The sequence below is a fragment of the Vombatus ursinus genome, unplaced genomic scaffold, assembly GCF_900497805.2.
Source record: "Vombatus ursinus unplaced genomic scaffold, bare-nosed wombat genome assembly UNPS02014825.1, whole genome shotgun sequence".
NCBI lineage: Eukaryota > Metazoa > Chordata > Mammalia > Diprotodontia > Vombatidae > Vombatus > Vombatus ursinus.
The window spans coordinates 6,845,912-6,866,999 of NW_020954603.1; the positions used below are offsets into that span (position 1 = coordinate 6,845,912).

Sequence of the window (21,088 nt, forward strand, 5' to 3'; positions counted from 1 at the left end):
CAAGCACATGTACCCGGGGCTTGTTTGGGTCTCCCCAAAGGGAAGAGGGGGAACTAATCCTGAGTCTGGCCCTGGACTGCTGGCACCTCAGGCTTCTCCCCAGTGACCAAGCCTCTATGTTACAGGTGCAGCATCCAGGGCAGTGTGATCTGTAACAATGCTGTCATCGAGAAAGGTGCAGATGTCAAGGATTGCCTCATTGGGAGTGGTCAGCGGATAGAAGCCAAAGGTAAGACCTGGAAGCAGCCTAGAAGGGCTGGAGTGGGGGGAAGTGGGGGAGAGATGACTGAGTACGTAGGACATGGTAGAATTACCAAGACACACAGGCCAGTGCAATGTCAGTGTCAGAAAGGAGAATGGGGGCCAGATAGGAAGGCAGGGTCTGAAGGAAGGGAGATTCTGTTGGCAGTGAGCCTGCCTGACCTTCTCCAGCCTCCTTTGGAATGTGGCTGCAGCACTGTCACAGATATGTGGCTGAGGGGCTGATGGCTGCCAGGGAGGTAGTGAGGTGCCTAATCCCTCACTAGGCATACCTCCTGCTCCCCCAGGAGAGGAAAAGTGCCCAGAAAAGAATCCCAGTAATGCCAGTGCATTTCTTCTGAAGCTCCTTCGAGAATTTCAGAGTCAGGATCTCAGGTGCCTAATCCGCCCAGCATCTCCCCAGGAATCCCTCCACAACAACCTTATCATCCTTCCCTGCAGTGCTTAGGCTGAGCTTATGCATAGGGAAGGAGGACTTGATACCCTTAGAGACCCCTTCTCACTCTAGTCTGGGTTCTGGGAGGAAAGTTCCCAGAGGTAGAGGTGTCCTGAGGCCATCTTCAGCTTGGAATCAACCAGGCAGAAGGAGGAGGAGGTTTTGTGGGCTCTCTTGAAACCAGCATGAGTAGTTTTTAAAAATATAACTGGGGGTCCCCACATTCCAGCCATGGTTCCTCTACCTCTCATCCTAAGCCTTTAGGTGACCTAGAAATGGGGGGGTCTTCGATGCTTCCAGAAATCCAAAGCATCCCTATCCCGTCCTCTCCCACAGCCTTGTCTTCCCCTACCAGCTTAGTTTGTCTCTTGCTTTCTCTGCCAGCATTGAATTTGGGACCTCCTTCTTCGCCCCTTTTGTTTGTATTGAAATGCTTCATGCTTTGAAAAGCATAACCGCACAGCCCCACCTTCCCAGAGGCAGCAGCTTCCTCCCAGTCTAGCAGAACAGCAGCTCTGGGGCAGCCAAGGACTGTTTCCCATTTGGTATAAAGGGTTTCTAAATTAGGGGATGTAATGGAGTGAGTAACACCGTGCAGGGCTGCCTCTCAGGGCCCCAGCTCCCTGGTGGGCCAGTGCCTGGGGCCTGGGCTACCCTCCCTTCCTCAGCCTCCTGTGGTGTCCAGAGCCCAGCAGCTGCCTGCCTGCCTGCCTGCCTGCCTGGGTTTAATTTCAGCATGCCAGAGCTGTGGGGGGAATTGGGGGCCGAGCAGGCCAAGCCTTCCCTTATCCAGCCTGAGGCTGACCCCTCTGCTGACCTCCAGTCTCCCATCTAGAACTGGACGGCCTGTGCACATCTTCCACCGAACTTGTCCAAAGCAGAGCTCTTTAGCTGCCCCCCTGAGCTGCCCCCCTACTTCCTCCCCACCCTCCTCCCACCCCTCATCTAAGCTGTTGCCGAGACCTGTCCATTTTCCCTTTGCAGTGTCCCTTGAACGCAGCTCTGTCTCTCTGACATCACCCCTACCCTGGTGCGGGCCTTCATCACCTCTCACCTTGTATTGCAGTAGCTGCCAGCAGGTCTGCCTGCCTTGAGCCTCTCCCCACTCTAGTCCCTTCTCCATTCAGCTACTAGTGTGATTTCCCTGAAGTGCAGCTCTGAACTGTATTTTACCCCGATACTCAGTCAACTCCCGTGGCTGCCTATGGCCTCCAGGACCAAATGCAAAGTCCTGTTTGTCATTCAGGCTCTTCATTTCATAACCTGTTTCCCCACACACCTTTTGGGCCTTCTTCTACCTTACACTCCGGTGCAGGCCCCCTCCCCCCCCCCACCCGACACACACACTCACGTTCTCTGTGATTCCTTGACACTAACTGGCTTCCTTCCTATTCCTCGTACAAGACACTTTGCAACTCCAGGCATTTTTATTGACCGTGCCCCAGGCCTGCGGTGTCTCCCTCCTGGCTTCCTTTAGGTTCCAGCTAAGTCCCTCCTCCTTTCCCAGTCCCCTTAATGCTACTGCCTCTTGACTATCTCCCATTTCTCCTGTGTCAGTCTTGTTTGTACATAGCTGTTTGCATATTGTCTTCCCCGTTGGACTGTGAGGGCAGAGACCTTATTAACTTTCTGTGTGTCCCCAGCACTTAGCCCAGACCTGGGCACACAGCAGCTGCTTATGCCCGTTGCTGGACTAAGACAGACTTGAGGTGGGCAGTGCAGGGCCTGACCCCAGCCTTCCTGGAGTTCTGGGAGAGTCCTGGCCATGAAGTTGGTTGCTGAGCTAGGAGGCACATCTCCCTTTCTTTACATTAGCCCTCTTGAGAGCAGCAGTATGGCGATCACCCACACAGGCATAGGAATCAGCTGCCCACATTATCACAGCGTGACAGTCGCAGAGCAGAGATTCCCACAGAGGGCCAAGGACTCCAGATTCAGACCATCAGCAAGCATCTATTAAACACCTACTGTGTGCCCAGTCACTATGGACACAGAGTCATCAGTGAACCCGTTCTTGCCCTTAAGAAGCTTCTGTTCCATCGAGGGAGATAGAGCATGCATGAATAAGTAGAGGCAGGGTCACGAGGGGGTGGGGAGGACTGGCCTCTGCGGGGCTCAGGAAGGCCTCCTCGTAGAAGGCAGAGCTTGCAGCAGACTCCGGGGATGCAGCGGTGAGGGGGGCAGCATGCCAGCAGCTCTTGCCTGAGCAGCCACTGTAGGCTGGGGGCTGAGCCCACCTTGGAACCCAGCCTGCCAGCCTCAGCCACCAACTTTGGTTGCCTCAATTTGAACCTTGAAATTCCTTAATTCCCTTCCAGGATCTTGAATCTCTCTGGCACCTTCAGAAACAGATTGGCCAGGCTTTGGGTTCTCTCCCCCCTACTGCCTCAGCTTATTAGGCACCTGTGAGGTACAGAGAGTGGTGCTTGGCAGTGGGAGAGGTTTACAATTTAGAAAGGATATGGTCCCTGTCTTCTTGGGGTTCCATCAGGAAATCAGTCAGTCCCCAAGCGTTTATTAAGCTCCTACAATATACACAGAAGCAATAGGTACATATAAAAGTATAACTGGCCTTGCCCTCAGGGGGCTTATAGTCTAACAGGAGACAACAGAGACACAGAAAAGTACATATAGAAGAAGCACAGCATGAAGATGCGGGGTTTGGAGGGATGGGGTCAAGAGTGGCTTGGTGTAACAAGTGATGGTGTTTAAGCTGAGTCTGAAAGAAAGCCCAGGAATTCCAAGAGGAGAAGATGAGGAAAGATGCATTTCATGCCTGAGGGCCAGCCAGTGCAAAGGCAGGAATCAGGAGGCGAGTGTGGCAGGCCTTGAGAGTACATGGAGGGGAGGAATCAGTCAGACAGAACTAATAGGGAGTGGGGCAGGCTAGGTTCTAGGTACCACGTGATGATGAAGGGTCTTGGGACCATGCCAGGGGAGGATTGGGGAAGGAATGGGGCATGTCCAGCCTGGGGAGGAGAAGATGCAGGAGTGGATGTCTCTGAAGGGCTGTTGTATAGAAGCGGGCTTAGATTTGTTATGTTGGGCATCAGGGGCACGACTAGGAGCAGTGGGGGGAAGGTCCAGGCAGAGCAACTTGGGCTTGAGGTACTGAAAGTCTTCCTCATCCGAGGTGGCCAGAGTGGAGGAGGCCATCTGGGGGCAGCCTTCCTCCTTCAGTTTTCAATGAAAGTCAATGAACCATAGAGTGGGGACTGACAGCCAGGTCCCAATGAATGCCAGTAGCAAATCCTGTGTCGGGTCTTCAGCATTTGAATTTTCGGTACTTGAAATTATAATTAAATGTGAGATGTGGTCATTGTTTCTAATGAAAATATGCAATGACAAAATTTGAGGGATGTAACTACTTTATGGGATTCATTATTTACACTAATCAGGACCTTGCTGTGTTCTTGGTCAGGAAGAGGTCCCTCTTCTACCTGAGCTACTGTCATTTCGTGACCGGTCTGTAAAAACTGGGTAGGAATTCTGCTGGCAACAAGGAAGGGGCAGAGAGACCATCGCAGACATCCGGGATAGCCAAGCAGGCTTGTGGGAGTGCTGCCTCTAAGCTTACTGTGGGGGCAAGAGGGAGAGAAATGATGAGAGATGGGGCTGCAGAAGGGCTTTGGGAACGAAGGAGAAGTATGGCCAGATGATTCTGGCAGCAAGTGAAGGCTGAACTGGAGAGAGCACAGGAGAACAGCCCTGTTCAGAGTCCCCAGTGACTAGAGAGGGAGGCATAGGTATCACAGATGGGTGGGTGGGTAGATGGAAGCCTGGTTGGATGGGTGGATGGCTTGAAAAGTGTTGATTAGGTGCTCATTTTGTAACCAATAGCACTGTGTAAGTGCTGGGCATACGAAGAGAAAAGCTAGACAGCCGCTGCTCTCAAGGAGCTCCCGCTCTCATTGGGGGAGGTGACACTCATGGAAAGTTTTAGCTTCAAGTCAGATGGAAAGACCCAGTGGTCCTCAAAATGCAAGGCAGACAGAAGCACTCTACCCTCTTTCTTATCATTGCCACTGACAAGTAAAACATCATCAGTTCCTAATGCTAAGCTGTTGACCAGGGCCAGGGATTTGGGAAGGAGAACTTTCTTTTCCCACTGATCAGGAAGAGGTATGGAATTCACCATGTGGGAGAGGCTTCAGGGGAGGGCCTGGGCTGTAGTGGAATGGGTAGCAGTTGGAAGGCCACAAGACACACGGGGCAGACTGGGGGCAAATAAGGATGGGCCCTGACTGGACAGGTGAAACACCCAGCTGGAGAATTCAGGCCAGAGGGCAGGACTGGAGAAGGGCATCATCTGCATGAAGGTAGTGGAGAGGTGAGGCCTTGAGACCCAGCAGCGAGGAGCACTCCTCAGAGAATGTCCCCATCAGGGTCCAGGAGGGGGGAGCGGAGAGGTCACTTTTCATTGTCAGCCCTGCTGACTTGGCCAGAGAAGGAGGCAAAAGCAGCTTTCCCTCTCCCAGCCCCGCTAACAAGACAGTCTCTTTGGGATCTTTTGTAGATGTCTGGGGAGGGGGGAGGAGCCAGCAGCTCACCCACCTGGAACGAGCCACCCCCCACTGGCAGGCTGCACCTGGAACAGCTGGAGGTGCTGCAAGTCAGGGCCAAGTTCCGTTGGCAGCTATCTCTAGTCCTCAGCCAGGCGGTTGGAGGCCCTCTCTCTGTACATCTGGGCCCCAGGCTTCCTTCCCTGGCTCTCACCTGAGAGGCCAGTGGCCTTCAGTTGGATTCCTTTTTCTTTATCTCCTGGCCACCCTGCTCTCCTCTCGCCCTCCAGGGCCCTTGCTGGGCTTCTTTTCTGTTCATCCAGACCCAGCCATCTTTCCCCATTCCATTTCCAGGCCCCAGAGTCAGAGTTCTCTTGGGACCTTCTTCCTGAACCCCCAGTATGGTCTCTCCATTCTTAGGGACTTAGGCCATCCCCTGGACATGGTGGTGCACTGCCCTTCCATCTCTCCATCCTGTTTGTTCCCCTTCCTCCAGGCTCCCCGTGAAAGTGGCCCATGGCCTTGTAGGGCAGACCTGAGCTCATTCCTAAGGGGACGGGTTTGAGCAGACCAGTCTGAGACCCTCAGGCCTCTCCCTCAAAGCTCCAGTGCTAGAACACACATCCCTCCCAGGCCGGTGCAGTCTCCAAGGTCCCTTCCGACCACAGCAATTCTAAATGTTCAGGATTCTTGGTCATTCCCAGAGGTTCAGTGATGCTTGAGGGGAGGAAAGAGCGTCAGAGGCTCCTTCTTAGCCAGGCTCATTGAGGGGCCAGTAGTGGGCCCTGGATGGGAGAACAGGATTAGAGTAATGTCCCTGGGAGGGACAGACGTGAGATTTCCAACGTCAGAGATGGAAGGGGAACCCAATGGGGCTACAAAGGAAGTAATGAGGTTAGCTCTCAACAAGCCTTTTTCCTTCCTTTTCTAGCCAAGAGAGTGAACGAGGTGATCGTGGGGAGTGACCAGCTCATGGAGATCTGAGGTTGCCAGTGTCTGCATCCCAGGACTGGGCAGAGGCCCGACCTTTGCCAACCACAACTACTTTCCTGTCTGGCAGTCTGTATTGCTCTCCCAATAAAGACATGTCTCCAGTGGACTCCATCGACTCCTGGGACTGTCCTGTCCTCAGACACATGACCAGTAGGACTTCACCATGAGGACCACACAGAATCTGCTGTTGAGCAGTGACACAGACCATCTGTGCTGATCTAAACAGAGGTTCTCCCGCCGCCTGGGAGCGCGGGAGCCCAGCCCCCCAGGACCCAGCAGCTTCCGGGTTGCATTTCCTGCCTGCTAGCCTAGGATGAGCACTCCCAGGGATTAGCTCTTAGCTCCTCTCCTTCCCCAGCCAAGAGAAACCTCTGAGTCTGTGACTTTGGGGTGGGGGCCCCCCCAGATCACTTGTACTGCTCCCACTGGCGCCTTCTTGAGCCCTGTCACCGCCGGAGGCTGCAGTTTAACAGTGACTGGCTAAACTGGTTGGGATCCAAGGTCAGGCTCTCCCAGGGCCTGCTGCTGATGGAGCCAAGTCAGAAAGGCCCACAGGGGTTGGCTAGTGCCCTGAAATGCCCTATTATTCACCAGCCCCATCCCCTGTATCTCACAGAAGGCAGGTGGGCAGAGGACCCTACCCTCCTTTCTCCTCTTCCCCTTTTTCCCTGCGCGAGATGGGAATATGGGGAGGTTTCTTCTCCTCCGCTTTTATGACCTGCAGGTGTTTGGTGGGAGATAAAAGCAGGTCCTGGGGTGAGATTTCATAGCCCAGAATTATCAAAGTGAAGGTCCTCCCAGTGGGTGGCAGCAATTAAGAAAAATAATTTGAAATAATAGTTTATACATTACTGCAAAAATCCCAAGGCCTGGGGAGTTAACACTGGCTCGCTGTCGATGTTGGTTGTTCCTGCCCTAGAGGGGTGGGAGGCGGAGGAGCTGCCTCCTCACCTGACCCAGGAGGGGCCACCCCTTATTTCCTCTTGTTCTCTCAGTTCCCAGGGCTGACCCCAGCCAGTTGAGGGGGCAGGTATATTTTCCTCAGCTAAATTGGAGCACAACATCTGGGATCTGGGAAGAAGTGGTAGAAGGAGCCTTGCCCCTACGCCCCTCCCCCAGGGGAGATCCAAGGGCTGAAGGGACCTCAGAGGGCATCTAGCCCAACAGCTGCCCGTTTTACAGATGCAGAAACTGAGGCCCAGAGAGAGAAAATGAGCTACCCAAGGACAGCTTGCCACACTAGTCAGACCACATTTTCTGCATTTCTGAATTCAGTTCTGGGAATCATATTTTAGGAAGAACATTGATAAGCTTTAGGCCACCCAGAAGAGGGTGACCAGGTGGGGAAGGGTCTCAGGATCACGCTGTGCCAGGATCCCCTGAAGGAACTGAGGCTGTTTAGAGAAGATCAGACTTAAGGGGGCCTGATGGCCGTCCTCCAGAGCTTGAAAGGCCATCCCACAGAAGAAGGATCCATTTGGTCCTGCTTGGCCCCAGAGGGCAGACCCTGGAGCAGGGTCTGTCATCCTGACTGTCAGGATGCTTCCAACCTGTCCCGAAGGAGAAGGGACTTCTCGAGAAGGCCATGAGCACCTCTCACTGCTGGACAGTGACCCTTTTGGGAGATGCCTATCAGCTTGGACTCTGTGGTCTCTGGTCTTTTATGGGTCCTTGAATGACCACATATGGAGACACACAGACTTGACTCTCCCAACGAGGCCTCCTGAAAGGCCTGTCCCTTCTGTCCCTTGGGCTGCTGTCACTGACCTCAGGTACCTGTCTACACCCACGACTGCAGGGGGCAAGGACCCTGAGGGCAGTGATTGGGGCCCAGAGGGAAAGTCAGCATGAAGCCCCTGAGAAACTCTTCCTCTCCAAGGGCACTGCTGGTGGGGTCTTTAACAACAAAATCGGGCAGCCACTCCCTAAACACCTCTCCTGAGGAGGGATGTGAAGGGGATGCTGGCAATGCCACTCCACACTCAGCAGGGCCAACTGTGTCCCCTCCCTAGACAAGCACTGATCACCTACCATATGCACGGGGGCTGCACAGGTGAGAGGGACAAGAACCCCATTGAAGTAACAAAAGGTGAGCCGTTTGCAGTGGATTTGAGGAGGGATTGGTCACTTTGGCCTGGGGAGTGCCCTGAGCTGGTCCTGGGAGGACTCAGAGGATTTTAGCAGGTGAAAGGAGTAGGGTGAACAAGGTCAGGGAGATGGGAGAGGTGGATCAGAGAGGTACTGCAAAAGAGCACGAGTGAAACTGCAGGATGGGAGCTGGATTGGAAAAGACCAGCCTAAAGAGGATGTATGTGCTTCTATAGGCACTAGAGAGCCATTGAAGGTTTCTGAGCAGGATAGTGATGAACTCATACCCTTTAGGAGCCTCTCAGAATAGGCCAAGTAAGAAACCATGAGAACAGGGAGGAAGGGATAGATGTAAGAGATGGCAGAGCTCTCGTGTGCAAGACAGCGTTTTTCATTTGATGGAGCGTGAGGGAAATTTCAGAGATCACTTGGCAGTTCCGGCCAGACAGAAAAACAATCCTTGGCTTTTCTGTGTTGCTTTATCCAAATATGATCTCATTTGATTCTCTCAAAAGGCCAGGTGGTCGAGGAAGAGCGTGGTGCTTCAACTGGCAGAACCCTGGACATCAGTAAAAGGAGTAGATTGAGGGAAGAAGGTGTGTTTTAGAAGTATTGAGCTCCAGAGGTCAGTCCGAAATCCAGGGAGACATGTCCTGCATCAGTCTGAGCAACCTGCAGGCCCCTGTTATGCTTGGGTCTGCCTGGCAGTCTCTGTAGCCCTAGGGTCCTCAGGTCTGGCTACATTGGACCAGGGCTCAGCAGGCCCCTTAAGTCTTAAGGCTCTGGAGATGGGATGGGGGATCATGGGGAAGGAATTAAGCCTGCCCTTCCAAGTTGTGCCTCAATCCTCCCTCTGGGGCTCCAGTTCATCGTGTTGGGAGCTGGAGGAGGAGGGCCCTGGGGGCTGCCAGATGGGGCACTGGCTCAGCTGGGGCTGCAGCTGCTTGCCACTTCTCCAGAATTCTGGCTTGGTTATTAACTTGATAACAGGAAAGATGCTGACTCCACTTGTCCCGCTTCCTCCCAGACTCTGGTGGACACCTATCACCCACTTGCAGATAGCATCCTGGGCTAACCTCTCTGGAGAAGGCTCACTAAGAACAGAACTATGTAGTCTCCCCTGAGCCTGAGGATGGGGGTGAGAGGAAGACCGCTGCACTTCTCCATTCTCTCTTTCCCTCCCCCAACCGCCAGCCCCCAGGGCCCATGAGCAGCCTGAGCCAAAGGCTTTGCCCAGAACTGAATGACTGGGGTTTTCACAGCCCTTCCTGGGGTGAGGGGAGGCCAGGTTGCAGGGGAGCCCACCAGCTGGGCTCTGCAGGCTCCTGAGAAAGGGAGGGAAGGGGAGTCCTTTTTCCAAATGGAGAGTGAGTAATTTGCCCCCAGCCCCCCTCCCCAAAGTGACTGGTGGTGTCTGCCTTAAGCTAGGCCTTTGTGCTCAGGCTAAATGGTTAATTGTATCTGAGGAAGATGTCCCAGCTCCGCCAGGCAGCCAGACCACCCAGGCGGTGGGCTGGAGAGCATGCCGACAGCATCCCCGGGATGTGGGAGTGGCTGAGGCCACAGAGGGTGGGAGGGAAGGGAAGAGGCTGGGAGGCCAGCGTTCCTGTTTGGAGGCCCCCACCCCGTCGGCCAGCCAGGATGCCTGCCCACACAAGAACCAAGCCGGAAATTCATAAAAAGAAAGCCAGGCCTTGGGGCTGCTATTTGTAGGGGACTTTTCTCCAGCTTCCTCAGCTGGCTTTCTTGGGCTCTTTGATGGCAGTGCTTAGGGCTGGGCCTGACCAGCCCTGGATGAAGGAAAAACCAAGACCAATGAGAAGTCCCTCTAGCCCCTGGCCCCAACAGGCAACAATCCCAGTGGCCCCTGCTACCTTCTGAGTGTCCTGGGCAAGCCTTAGGGGCCAGGCCCAGGCTGGCCATGGTGACTAAAAAGTTTCCTTTCCTGGAGGGTACATGTCATCCTGTACCCCCACTCCAATGGCCTCCACTCCTCCCCTGCACCATTACCCAGAAGCTAGCCCCCATAGGGTCTCTTGATACCCCAAGTGGGGAGGGAAAGCCTGCTGCCTGGAGGCTGGGGAAGGGGTCTGATATAGGCTGGTTAGACTGGACCCCTTCCCCCAAAGTGAGAGGAGGTGGGTATAGCTAGAAATAGCTAACTGGAGCACTGGGCTCATCCCCTCATTTCTCTTGGTTCACCACACCCCAGGGTACTGGGGAGTTCTCCTTGCTCGGTCACTGTGCAAGTCACTGCCCAGGACAAGACCTGACTTTGAGGCTGACCGTGAGGTGGGAGGAGGGTTTCCTGGTAATCCCTCTATGAATGTGTGAGGGAGGGAATATAAGTGGTTAAGTGTGTCTGCTACTAATAACCCCTGTAGTCAGGATGGAGTAGGTGTCATTCCTTCCAAACCTGACCAGTGCTTGTGTCTGGGCCCAGCTGAGGAAACCAGGAGTTAGCCTCCACAATGAACTCTCCCTCAAACAATTCCTTGCCCTTCTGCCTTTATAACTTTGCTTCTGCTGTTCCCCTGTGTGGATCACTCTCCTCTCTCAGCCAGCTGTACAGATCTCCCCACCACTACCCCTACCTGTCATAGGAAAGATGGGAGACCTCAAAGGCCGGGCTCCTGAAGGCAGTGGGAAGTATTTTGAACAGGGGAGTGACATGATCAGACAGTACATTATGGCAGAGCCTAGAGCCTAGAGGCAAGGAGACCAGGTAGGAGGCTAATGCAATAGTCCAGGCATGAATGACCTCAACCTTACAGGATACTTGGGAGTAAATGTGTTTACATATTAGTGGCACAGTGGGTAGAGCTCTAGACTTGGAGTCAGAAGAACCCGAGTTCAAATCTAACCTTAGACACTAACTAGCTAGCTGTGTGACCCTGGGCAAGTCACTTAACCTCTCCCTCAGTTTCCTTAACTGTAAAATTGGGATAAAAATAGCACCTACCTCCCAGGGTTGTTGTGAGGATTGAGGATCAAATGAGATACTTGTAAAATCACATTGCACACCTTAAAGTTCTATATAGGTGCTCGCTATTATTATTGTTATTATGTAAACAAATTAAGTATATTCAGGGTAATTCAAGGAGAAAAAACAGCAGCATTTGAGGGATCCTTGAAGGCTTCATGTAGGAAGGAGCCTGAGCTGAGCTTTGAAGGAAGCCAAGGATTCTCAGAGAAGGAAATGAGGAAGGGGGAGTCCCAGGCATAGGGGAGACTTGGTGCAAAGCCACAGGGACAGGGCTTCGTTGTCAAGCTGGGCTAGAAGGTAGAGGGCATATGCAATGAGTCTGGAAAGATTGGCTGGAACCAGACCTCCCAGGGCTTTAAATACCACAGTTGATTTTGCGTTTTACTCTGGAGGCAATAGGGCACTGCTGAAGGCTTTTGAGCTGGGAAGATGAGGTTAGGGTCTCCCCAGCAAGGTGATCCCTTATTCATTCAATAACATTCCAAGCCTCTGGTATGCTGAGGGCCCTGCGGAGACTACAGATGGATAAAATGGCGGATCCCTGCCCTCCAGAATTTACCTGGAATTCTCCTTATGCTAGGTAGCCCTCCCCTTCCAGACTGCGGTCATGTAAATGGAAAGCTGAAGAAAAGAAAAAAACATGAAAGTAAACGGTGTGACCAAAGTTGGCCACAATGAAGAGAGAAGAAAACGCACCTCACGGCCGTTCTTTGCAAAAGCAGGGGACTACGGATAGGGAGCACTGCATCTACTATCCGACTTGATGTGTTGGTTACTTTGACTGAACTCATTGGATTAACTGTTATAAGGTGGGGCTGGAAGAGAGAGATAATTGAGCGATGAAAAGAAATAAAAAGAGAAGATCGGTGCAAACATTGCTTTGTAAGGAATTTTTTTTAAAAGAACGTTTGTTTTGTTTAATTGAATTGAGTTGCACTTAGTGGAACGGCAATGAATGGAGGTCCTGAGCCAATCAGAGGCCAGACTGCTGGGGGGAGCTGTCCTCGGTACCGCCTCTCGGGTCTCTTGGGCCCCCTCTGCTTAATCCAGGCTGAGTCTGGGAGCACCTGGATGGGGCGGGGGCAGGGACAGAGAGAGGGGGGAACGGGGGAGGGGCTCTGCCTCCTCCGCTGCCTGGGTGGTCCCGGCCCCGCCCCGACCCCCGCGGCTCTGTCGCCTAGCAGCGGGCGAGGCCCTGCAGCCAATGGGATCGCGGCCCTCCTCCAGGTCCGCCCCCTCCCCTCCCTTTTCTGGGGTCGCGCTGCCGCTGGCTGAGCAGAGCAAGAGGAGCCGAGTGGCGTCGGCCTGGGGCCGGGGTCAGCTGCGCGCGGAGGATGGAACCCGAACCCGAGCCCGAGCCGCCGTGCCGGTAACGCGGGGCTGCCCGGCCCGGCATGGCCCCGGGGGAGCTGCTGACCTCCGGCCCCGAGCCCCCAGCGCAGGTGAGCCAGCCAGGGGAGCGTGACAGGTGGGCGCGCGTGGGCTTGGGCATGGAAAGGGAGGCCGCCGCGGCTGCCGGGTGGGCATCTGTGGACACGCGTGGGGGGCCCCACGCGTGCGTGTAGCCCACCAGCTCACCTCTGTGCCGCCCCACGGGGCTCTCTCTTTGCCTCTCCCCCGCAGAGCCGGGCCCCTCTCTGGCTGCGCGCCCACGTGGGTGGCCTGCTCTTCAGCCTGGGCTGCGCGATCCAGCGGCACTGTGGCAAGGTGCTTTTCGTGGGGTTGCTGGCCTTCGGGGCCCTCGCACTGGGCCTGCGTGGGGCTGCCGTAGAGACAGACCTGGAGCGCCTCTGGGTGGAAGGTGAGACTGTCTGGCCTGGCCTTGGGGGTGGGACACGAGGGGCAGTCGTGGGCTTGATGGTTCGTCCCAGCTGACCTGTCAAACATAGGGTGTGGGCCCACCAGCGTGGACCTCAGCGGCTGCGGGGAGGGTCAGGCAGGAGCAAAGCTTCCTTTCCTGGTGGAAACGTCGGATCAAAATGGTGTCTTTGTTTTTATAAATTCAGCTGGTTCCTTCTTTCTCTTCTACCGGGCCACTGGTGGTTCCCCCCACACTCCTCCTTCAGTGGGAAGGTGGCATTCCTGCCCCCCCCAGGTCGGAGTCTCACCCCGCCTTATCAGTGCGGAGTTCAGACCAGATGGTTCTTTCCCAGTGTGCGCCTGCCTCCTCCCAGCCTGGCTTGCTTCAGCCTCAGTGTGCACTTGAGCCCATCGCTGCCTGGGTGGTCCCAAATGGCTCTTGGATTTCCTGCCATAATGGAAGCCTCCTTCCTCCCTCTCCCCTGCCCAGCTCCATGAGGCTGCTCCCCTCCATGCAGCTCAAGCGGCCCCCCTACCTGCTTCCCAGGCTCAGCAAGGGGCCTTGTTCCTAGAAGAAACTTTTCTCCTCCTGGGTGGCACCCAGCTCTAGGGGCTTTGCTTTATGTCCCAGGGATGGGACCCCCCCCGAACTCCATGGCCCTTCATCCTGGCTGGCAGGAGGAACACAAATCTTGGCCAACTCTCTATTGCTCAGATTTAGACCCCCCTTATTTTTGTGTCCTCCACCTTCAAAGCTGTTCCAGCCCAAGACTGAGGCTTTGCTCTAGGGTCTCCTAGGGAGTCTGACCTACCCCATCACTGTTGGGGAGAGAGAATGAAGCCAACCTGGGGAAAAATAGGGGCTATTTCCGGGCCCTCCTGGACTGGGAGGAGGGGCATCAGGCTGTAGTTTCTCCATCTACTTTCTTCCTGCTTGGGTCTCCTATATCCTTACCCAGGGTGCCCAGTACAAGGGCTGCTGTTCCCTGTCCTCCATCTCTGAGTATACATAGGTGCTTCTATCTTCCCTTTACCATCCAAGTTAGCCTGGTTATGCAGCTTCCCCACCATCACACACATCCCACACTTATGTGTGAACATGACCATCACATTCAGCCTTGTGTCTCTCTTGTATCACAGCTATCTCTGTATGACAGGACTTTCTCTTCTAACCCGGAGACTTCTTTTGATCTCTCTATGGCACTCTCTCCAGATCATCAGTCCCTTTCCTTTATCCTCACCCTTCTGACTTGCTCACACAGGGTCTGTCTTCTCTCCTTGTCCCACACCACACACATTACAGCTCCTTTCTGACCACAGTGGGGTTAGGCACGCTTTCCTCACCCTGGCTAAAAAACAAATTGCAAGAAAAACTACAGTGATGTAGCACGTGGTGTTGGGGACAAATGTGGGCATAGGACAACACTGGGAAAGGGGTACTCAGGATGGTCATAGTAGAAGTGTAAGGAGTGACTTGGGGTTTGAGTGCTGGTAGCATTGTGCTGGCAGCATAGATTCAGTTTGGTCTGGAGACCTTAAAGTGAGGGAAGCATTAAGAGATAAGGCTAGATAGGGTAGACTGAGGGATAGGGAGCAGGCCTTATCAGGCCCCAGAGTGCCAGGCTGAGTCTAGATTCTGACTGTAGCCAGTAAAGAGCCACTGAAGACTTTTGAGTGGAGGAATTAAGTCAGAGCTGAGCTTTAAGTAGGGAAAAGCCAGATGAGTCAGGAATGTGTTGTGGAGGTCCCAGTGGTCGGTATTAAAGACCCAAACTGGGGTGGCAGCAGTGGGAATGGAAGATCTGGGTGGTCTCTCTGGGAGGGTGGCATTCCTAAAGCCTGGAGGCATGGGAGGAGGGAGGGGCCAAGAACACCCAAAAGCTCTGGGGGGGGGGAAGGGAAGGGGGGGAAGGAACTGGTTTGGGAGGCCCTGCCTGTGGAGAAGGCTTCTTCTTGAGTTATGTACCCCCTCATGGGCCTCCCTGGCCTCTGTGCCCCAGCTGTGTCCAAGGCTCTGGTGGGGTCCTATGTCTGGGTGCTGGGGTGGTGGAGCCTGGCTTATGTCAGGGGACACAGTATCTCCCGTCTTTCAGACAGAAATGTTGCTACCTATGACTAGTGGAGCCATATCCTTTTGTATCTCAAAGCCTAAAGCAGCTGGCCCCCTCAGCCCTGTGCTGGGCTAGCCCCAACACCTGCTTCCCTTGCCACCACCTATACCCTAGATTCTCAGGCATCCCCAAGGTACTCAAGTTTAGTGAGAGTCATTGGTGTGAACAGGAGACTAAGGAAGGCGGGGATACCTTAGGCTAGTAGGTTGGGTCCCAGCAGGAAGGTAATAGGCCCAGTGACTGATCACAGCTGGAGGACAATGTCCACTTCTGCCATAGTTTAGGAGGGACCACAGGCTCATACATGTGGAAGCTGGGAAGCACCAGCCACCCCACCCCTCATTTTGTAGGCAAGGACTCAAGGCCCAGAAAAGTTGAGGCATTTACTCAGGGTCACAGTAAAGTGATTGAAGGTCCTTTGATGCCAAAGGACATCGCATAATCTAGGGAGCATCGCAAGGAGGGAGAGATACTAGCATGCTGAAGGGCCTCAGTGAAGACCAAGCTTGGAAGGATTTGTGACATTGGGGATCATAGCACATCATAGAGAAGAAGGGACTCCCCTTCCCTTTCCCTTTACAGGTGCAGGGATTGATGATCAGAGAGAAGTTATGTGACTTGCCCAGGGTCATCTGGCTAGTTGGTACTGAGGGCAGGATTTGATCCCAGGTCTTCCTATTAATAGCAAGGAGCACTTTTAAAATTTGCAAAGTAATTTTCACATATGTGTCAATATATATGTGTATAAACTCATTTGATTTTTATAACCACTCTGTGGGGTAGGTGCTCTTGTTATCATCCTTGTTTTATAAATGAGGAAACAGAGAGAGGTTAAACATTTTGTCTGGGCTCACACACCTAGCAAATGTCCAAGGTTGGATTCAAACTCATGTCTTCTAATTCCAAAATTCTATGCTCTCTCTACCACATTAGCTTGGAAAAGAGATGGTTCTTGGGATGAGGGGTGAAAACTCAGAGGAATGTGGAAGTATTGGGGTCCATGAAAGTCAGGGGGCCCTGGGGAGCATAGATTCAATAGTAGGAATTAACTGGGGGGTGGGGTGGGGAGCAGTGCAGAAAGGCAGGTTGAAATGCTGATCCAAAGTGGAATTGGCTGCCTCAGGAGGTAGTGAGCTTCTCATCTCTGGAGGTCTATCAAATGAGAAAATATTCGCACAATGCTTTGCAAACTATGTAAATGCTAGCTAGTTATTTTTTAAGCAGAGGCTGAACGCTCACTGGCCAGGGTTGCTGTCTCTAGAGACTGGACTGGGTACTTCTGAGGGCCCTAAGCGCTCTGAGAGTCCATTGCTGGGACTGCCTTCATCATCGTTCTTTCTCTCATTCATCCCTTCTCTTTCCCCAATTTTCAGTCTCTTCTTTTCCTTCACTGGTTCCTTCCCTTCTGAACAGGAAGGAAGTCATCCCTGGTTAGACCTCGTCTATCCCCCCGACTAGTGCCTTGTGTGGTGTACTCTCCTCCTCTCATTTGCTGCTTGCCAGCCTTCTCTGGGGGAAGCTCAGGGCCCTGGAGTCTTGCCTTCCTCACTGCCATCTCACTGAAGTGTTCCTCAGTCTTTAGCATTCTTGCTGCTATCCTCAGCTTGCTGGCCTGCCTCCTAGAACGTTTCTAGAGCCCCAAGGTCATTTGGATGGGCCCAAACTCACTAGGGCAAGACCCTGGACCTTCTTTTATCTCCAGATGCCCAGCTCTATGTTCCTCTTCTCACCTGCCACCATCATCCACATCCCTCCCATCAAAGCCTGGTGCAGGAGGATTTCCCAGATGGAGCCTTTTTGGTCCCCCTGCAGCAGCTATGCTGATGACCCTCCCCTGGATTCTCTGGGTTTTTCTAAAAATTACTTTTCCCCTACATGTCCTGACCTTTCTTCCCTCTTGTCCCCTTTAAGAAAGGGGTAGTGCAGAGGGCATTGCCCAGTGCCTTTATAATCTTATTTCCCTTTGGAAGCTCAGAGCTGGGTGGGCCTCAGAAGCACATATAACTCATAGCTATCCAGACTCTTTTTGCAGACTTCTTATGCAGGGGAATTCGCCTTCTTCCTGAGCAGCCAAGTGCTCTCCAGGGGGCACTCATCATGAGGAAGGTTTTCTTTATGTTGAACCCTTTCATCTTTTTGCACCCCTCCATGCTCCTGGTTCCCAGCTTCAGCCATCATTATCCCCTGCATGCCCAGAACCTCCAAGCCTTTAGATCTCTCTCCCCGAGCCTCCACATTACATCTGGTGGGCTAAGGACTATACTGGAGTTCAAATCACTCCAGCTGTGTGACAATGGACAAGTGACTACTCTCTGAGCCTCAGTTTCCAACACTGCAAAATGGGGTTAATAATACCTATGATATCTGCTGCCCAGGCTTGTGGTGAGCTTAGCTCAAATGGAAGTGAGTTTTTTAAATAAGATTTTAATTTTTCCACAATTACATGCAAAGACAATTTTTGATAATCTTTTTTGGGGGGGGCAGGTAGGTGGCGCAGTGGATAGAGCACTGGCCCTGAAGTCAGGAGGACCTGAGTTCAAATTTGACCTCAGACCAAACAGTTGACACGTACTAGCTGTGTGACCTTGGGCAAATCACTTAACCCCACTTGCCTTACCAAAAACCAAAACCAAAAAACAAACAAACAAACAAAAAAACAATCTTTTTGTTTAAAGTTTGAATTCCAGATTTTCTCTCTCCCTCTCTTGCCCTTTCTCCCTGAGACAGTAATCAATTTGATAAAGGTCATACATATGCAATCACACAAAACATATTTCTACAATTGTCATGTGAAGACAGACCAAAAGGAAAAAAAAAATCCACAAAAAAAAAATAAAGTAAGTAAAAAATGGTCTGCTTCAATCTGCATTCAGACTCAGTTCTTTCTCTGGAGGTGGATAGCATTTTTCATCATAAGTCCTTTGGAATTGTCTTGGATCATTGTGTTACTGAGAATAGCTAAGTCATTCACAGTTGATCATGGCACAATGTTGCTGTTACTGTATACAATGTTCACCTGGTTCTGTTCACTTCACTTTGGATCAGTTTATGTAAGTCTTGCCAGGTTTTCCTGAAATCTGCCTGCTCATTATTTCTTATAGTACAATAGTATTCCATTACAAATCAAAGTGTTTGCAAAACACCAAGGAACCTTGAGCCCTTATTGTAAGCCCCTGGAGGTACCCCCCCCCCCATCCAGCTGAGTACTTTCTGCCAAGCCTCTTCCACACTGTCCCACCCAGGCTCAAGCCCTCTCTGTGTCTGCTCTGATGATTCTTACTGACCTCATGAGCACCTCCGAACCCTGAATTCTCCCCTTCCTCCACTTTCTTCTGTAACTCTCTGGTCCTAGTCATATAAACTTTGCTTCTCAACCTTCCCTGGCCCCACACTATTTAGTGAATAAAAGCCCTGGGGTAGCTCAGTCTAAATTCTAGAGCCGGCCACAGTCAGGCCTCATTTTTTCCTCCTGTGGCCCCATTGGCCTCCAGGATCTCCCCAGGTGGTGCCTCCTGTCCTTTTTTTCCTTCCCTACCCTCTTTGGCCCTGTGGCCTCCACTCTTAGCATCCCTTCGTAGAAAGCTGGTGCTGATGCCCTCAGCCAAGCAGTGATCCTGGCCACAGGCAGGTTTGGCCTGTGGATGTTTATTTGATGTTTGTGGGGTTTCTGTCTGTGCCTCCTCCCCTTCTGCTCAGCTATGAACTCTTTAGAAGAGCCAGCCAGGCTCCTTGTATCTCTCCCACTATCACGCTTAGGGCAGGGCGCTTACCGGAGAGTAGTGCCAAAGCCAGGACCAGTGGTCTGTGGCAGGCTGGGTTACCCAGCACTCAGGGCTGACCTGATACCTTCCTCCTCCTCTGTCTGGAGACAGCGGGCAGCCGAGTGAGCCAGGAGCTACGTTACACAAAGGAGAAGCTTGGGGAAGAGGCCGTGTACACCTCCCAGACCCTGATCCAGACTGCCCGTGGAGCCAGCGAAAGCGTCCTCACCCCTGAGGCCCTGGGCCTCCACCTGCAGGCTGCCTTGGCAGCTAGCAAAGTCCAAGTTTCCCTCTATGGAAAGTGAGTCTGGGGCCTGGACCAGAGTTGGGGGGGGGGAGGGCTAGGCCAGGAGAACTGGAGCTGGGGGTGGCCAGGGCTTGGGATCAGGGAGGGCCTTAATTCAGGGACCCCTCCTCACAACCCTTCCATCTCATCTACTTCCTTCTAGGTCCTGGGATCTGAACAAAATCTGCTACAAGGCAGGAGTCCCTGTCATTGAGAATGGGATGATTGAACGGGTAGGTGGTCAGGGGAGTCCAGCAGGAGGCAGCTGGGGAAGGGTGGAGGGAGAAGGAGGCTAGCAATCCAGGCAAAGTAGCCTGACCAGGGCACACTTTTCTGGCAGATGATTGAGAAGTTGTTTCCCTGCGTGATCCTCACCCCACTGGACTGCTTTTGGGAGGGAGCCAAACTTCAGGGGGGCTCTGCATACCTACCGTGAGTGATGCTCTCTTTCTTCTCCACCCTGGGCTGAGGGGGCACCTGGCCATCCAGGACAGGGGAGTGGTCCAGGGCTGCAGCCAGGCCTCTGGGCATCCTCATCCTGGCACAGGCTGTCCTGTCTGGGTATGGTTGGGAAGTAAACTGGCTGACAGGTGCCCCTACAGAAGGGCACCCCACGCATGCAATGCATGGCAGACTCTGTCTCTGGCCAGACCTGTGGGCATCAGTCTGTGTGCGTATCTAGGCATAAGCACATATGTGGGAAATGAGGGCCATGAACCAGCCTCCATCTAGCCAGGAGCTCCTGCCCAATCTTAGCCAGTCAGGCCTCCACCCTCCACCTTGTGTCTCCACTGTGGGTTGGGGGCTTTGGAGGATTTGTCCCCCGTCCCCCAGAGAAAGGTAGTTATGCAAATAACTAAACAAATGAATTTAGGGGGAGAAACCAGGAACAGGAGTGAGGGCCCAGGGTAGGACTGGGGATTCACAAGCCTTCCTCCCCTTTCTTGGTCTAGGGGCCGACCAGATATTCAGTGGACCAATCTGGACCCTGAACAACTTCTGGAAGAACTAGGCCCCTTTGCCTCCCTCGAGGGCTTCCGGGAGCTCCTGGACAAGGCCCAAGTGGGCCAGGCCTATGTTGGGAGGCCCTGCCTGCACCCTGATGACCCCCACTGCCCAGCCAGTGCGCCTAATCACCATAGCAGGCAGGTATGTGAGTGTGGGAGGGAGGGATCATGAAAGGGGGCCCAGTGACCCCCACCCCAAGGGCCACCAGCCCCATCCAGTGGCAAAGCCCATGTGAGGACCAATTCTTTTTCCCCTTGCTTCACTTGAGCTTGGAACTTTTCACTTGAAGTTTGAACTGGGAAATTAAGAGAAAGGAATAGGGAAAAACAAACAAACAAACAAAAACCAGATGAGTTTGTGGAACCCAGGCATGGTCCCCCTGCCCCCACCCACACCAGGTGCCTGAGCTGGATGGTCGATCAGGGTCCATCCAGCCTGGCTCTTTTTCTAGGGGACACTCACCGATGATCTTGTTTACCTAGGGCTTTCTAAGTGGGTCCAACCACTAAGAGACCCAAAGTTTGGGAACTCCTGGGCTAGACCATCCCAGGCAACATCTTCCCAAAGGAAAGAGTGTTTTCCCTGTGCCAAGTACCCTGGGCATCAAGCCCTACCCATCTGCTCTGTCACCCTCGGGGTATAGCCCACCCTCCTGGTCTTCCTCAGGTCCCAGACATCGCGCGGGAGCTGAGCGGCGGCTGCCACGGCTTCTCACGCAAGTTCATGCACTGGCAGGAGGAGCTGCTGCTGGGCAGCCCGGTGAGGAGCCCTCAGGGCCGGCTGCTCAGGTGGGGAGCCCCCGAGGGAGGGGGGGTGCGGGGTCCCTGCGGCTCAGGGGCTGCTCAGTGGGGGGCAG

The 21,088-nt window shown here is 53.4% G+C and overlaps 2 protein-coding genes across 3 annotated transcripts in view; both read left to right on the forward strand.

Annotated features, from left to right (window-relative positions):
• Window positions 1-6,298, forward strand: part of EIF2B3 (eukaryotic translation initiation factor 2B subunit gamma) — a 105,590-nt gene extending 99,292 nt beyond the window's left edge. For both annotated transcript variants that reach the window (XM_027837925.1, XM_027837928.1), the window contains exons 11-12: window positions 126-229; window positions 6,131-6,298. In XM_027837925.1, coding sequence (XP_027693726.1) covers window positions 126-229; window positions 6,131-6,183 — 157 coding nt within the window. In that variant the 3' untranslated portion in view covers window positions 6,184-6,298. The remainder of the gene's footprint in view (window positions 1-125; window positions 230-6,130) is intronic.
• A 6,362-nt stretch (window positions 6,299-12,660) lies between these two features.
• PTCH2 (patched 2) overlaps window positions 12,661-21,088 on the forward strand; it is a 12,852-nt gene continuing 4,424 nt past the window's right edge. Inside the window, exons 1-7 of the mRNA XM_027837973.1 lie at window positions 12,661-12,819; window positions 12,890-13,067; window positions 19,050-19,239; window positions 19,388-19,457; window positions 19,565-19,656; window positions 20,178-20,373; window positions 20,899-21,077. Coding sequence (XP_027693774.1) covers window positions 12,661-12,819; window positions 12,890-13,067; window positions 19,050-19,239; window positions 19,388-19,457; window positions 19,565-19,656; window positions 20,178-20,373; window positions 20,899-21,077 — 1,064 coding nt within the window. The remainder of the gene's footprint in view (window positions 12,820-12,889; window positions 13,068-19,049; window positions 19,240-19,387; window positions 19,458-19,564; window positions 19,657-20,177; window positions 20,374-20,898; window positions 21,078-21,088) is intronic.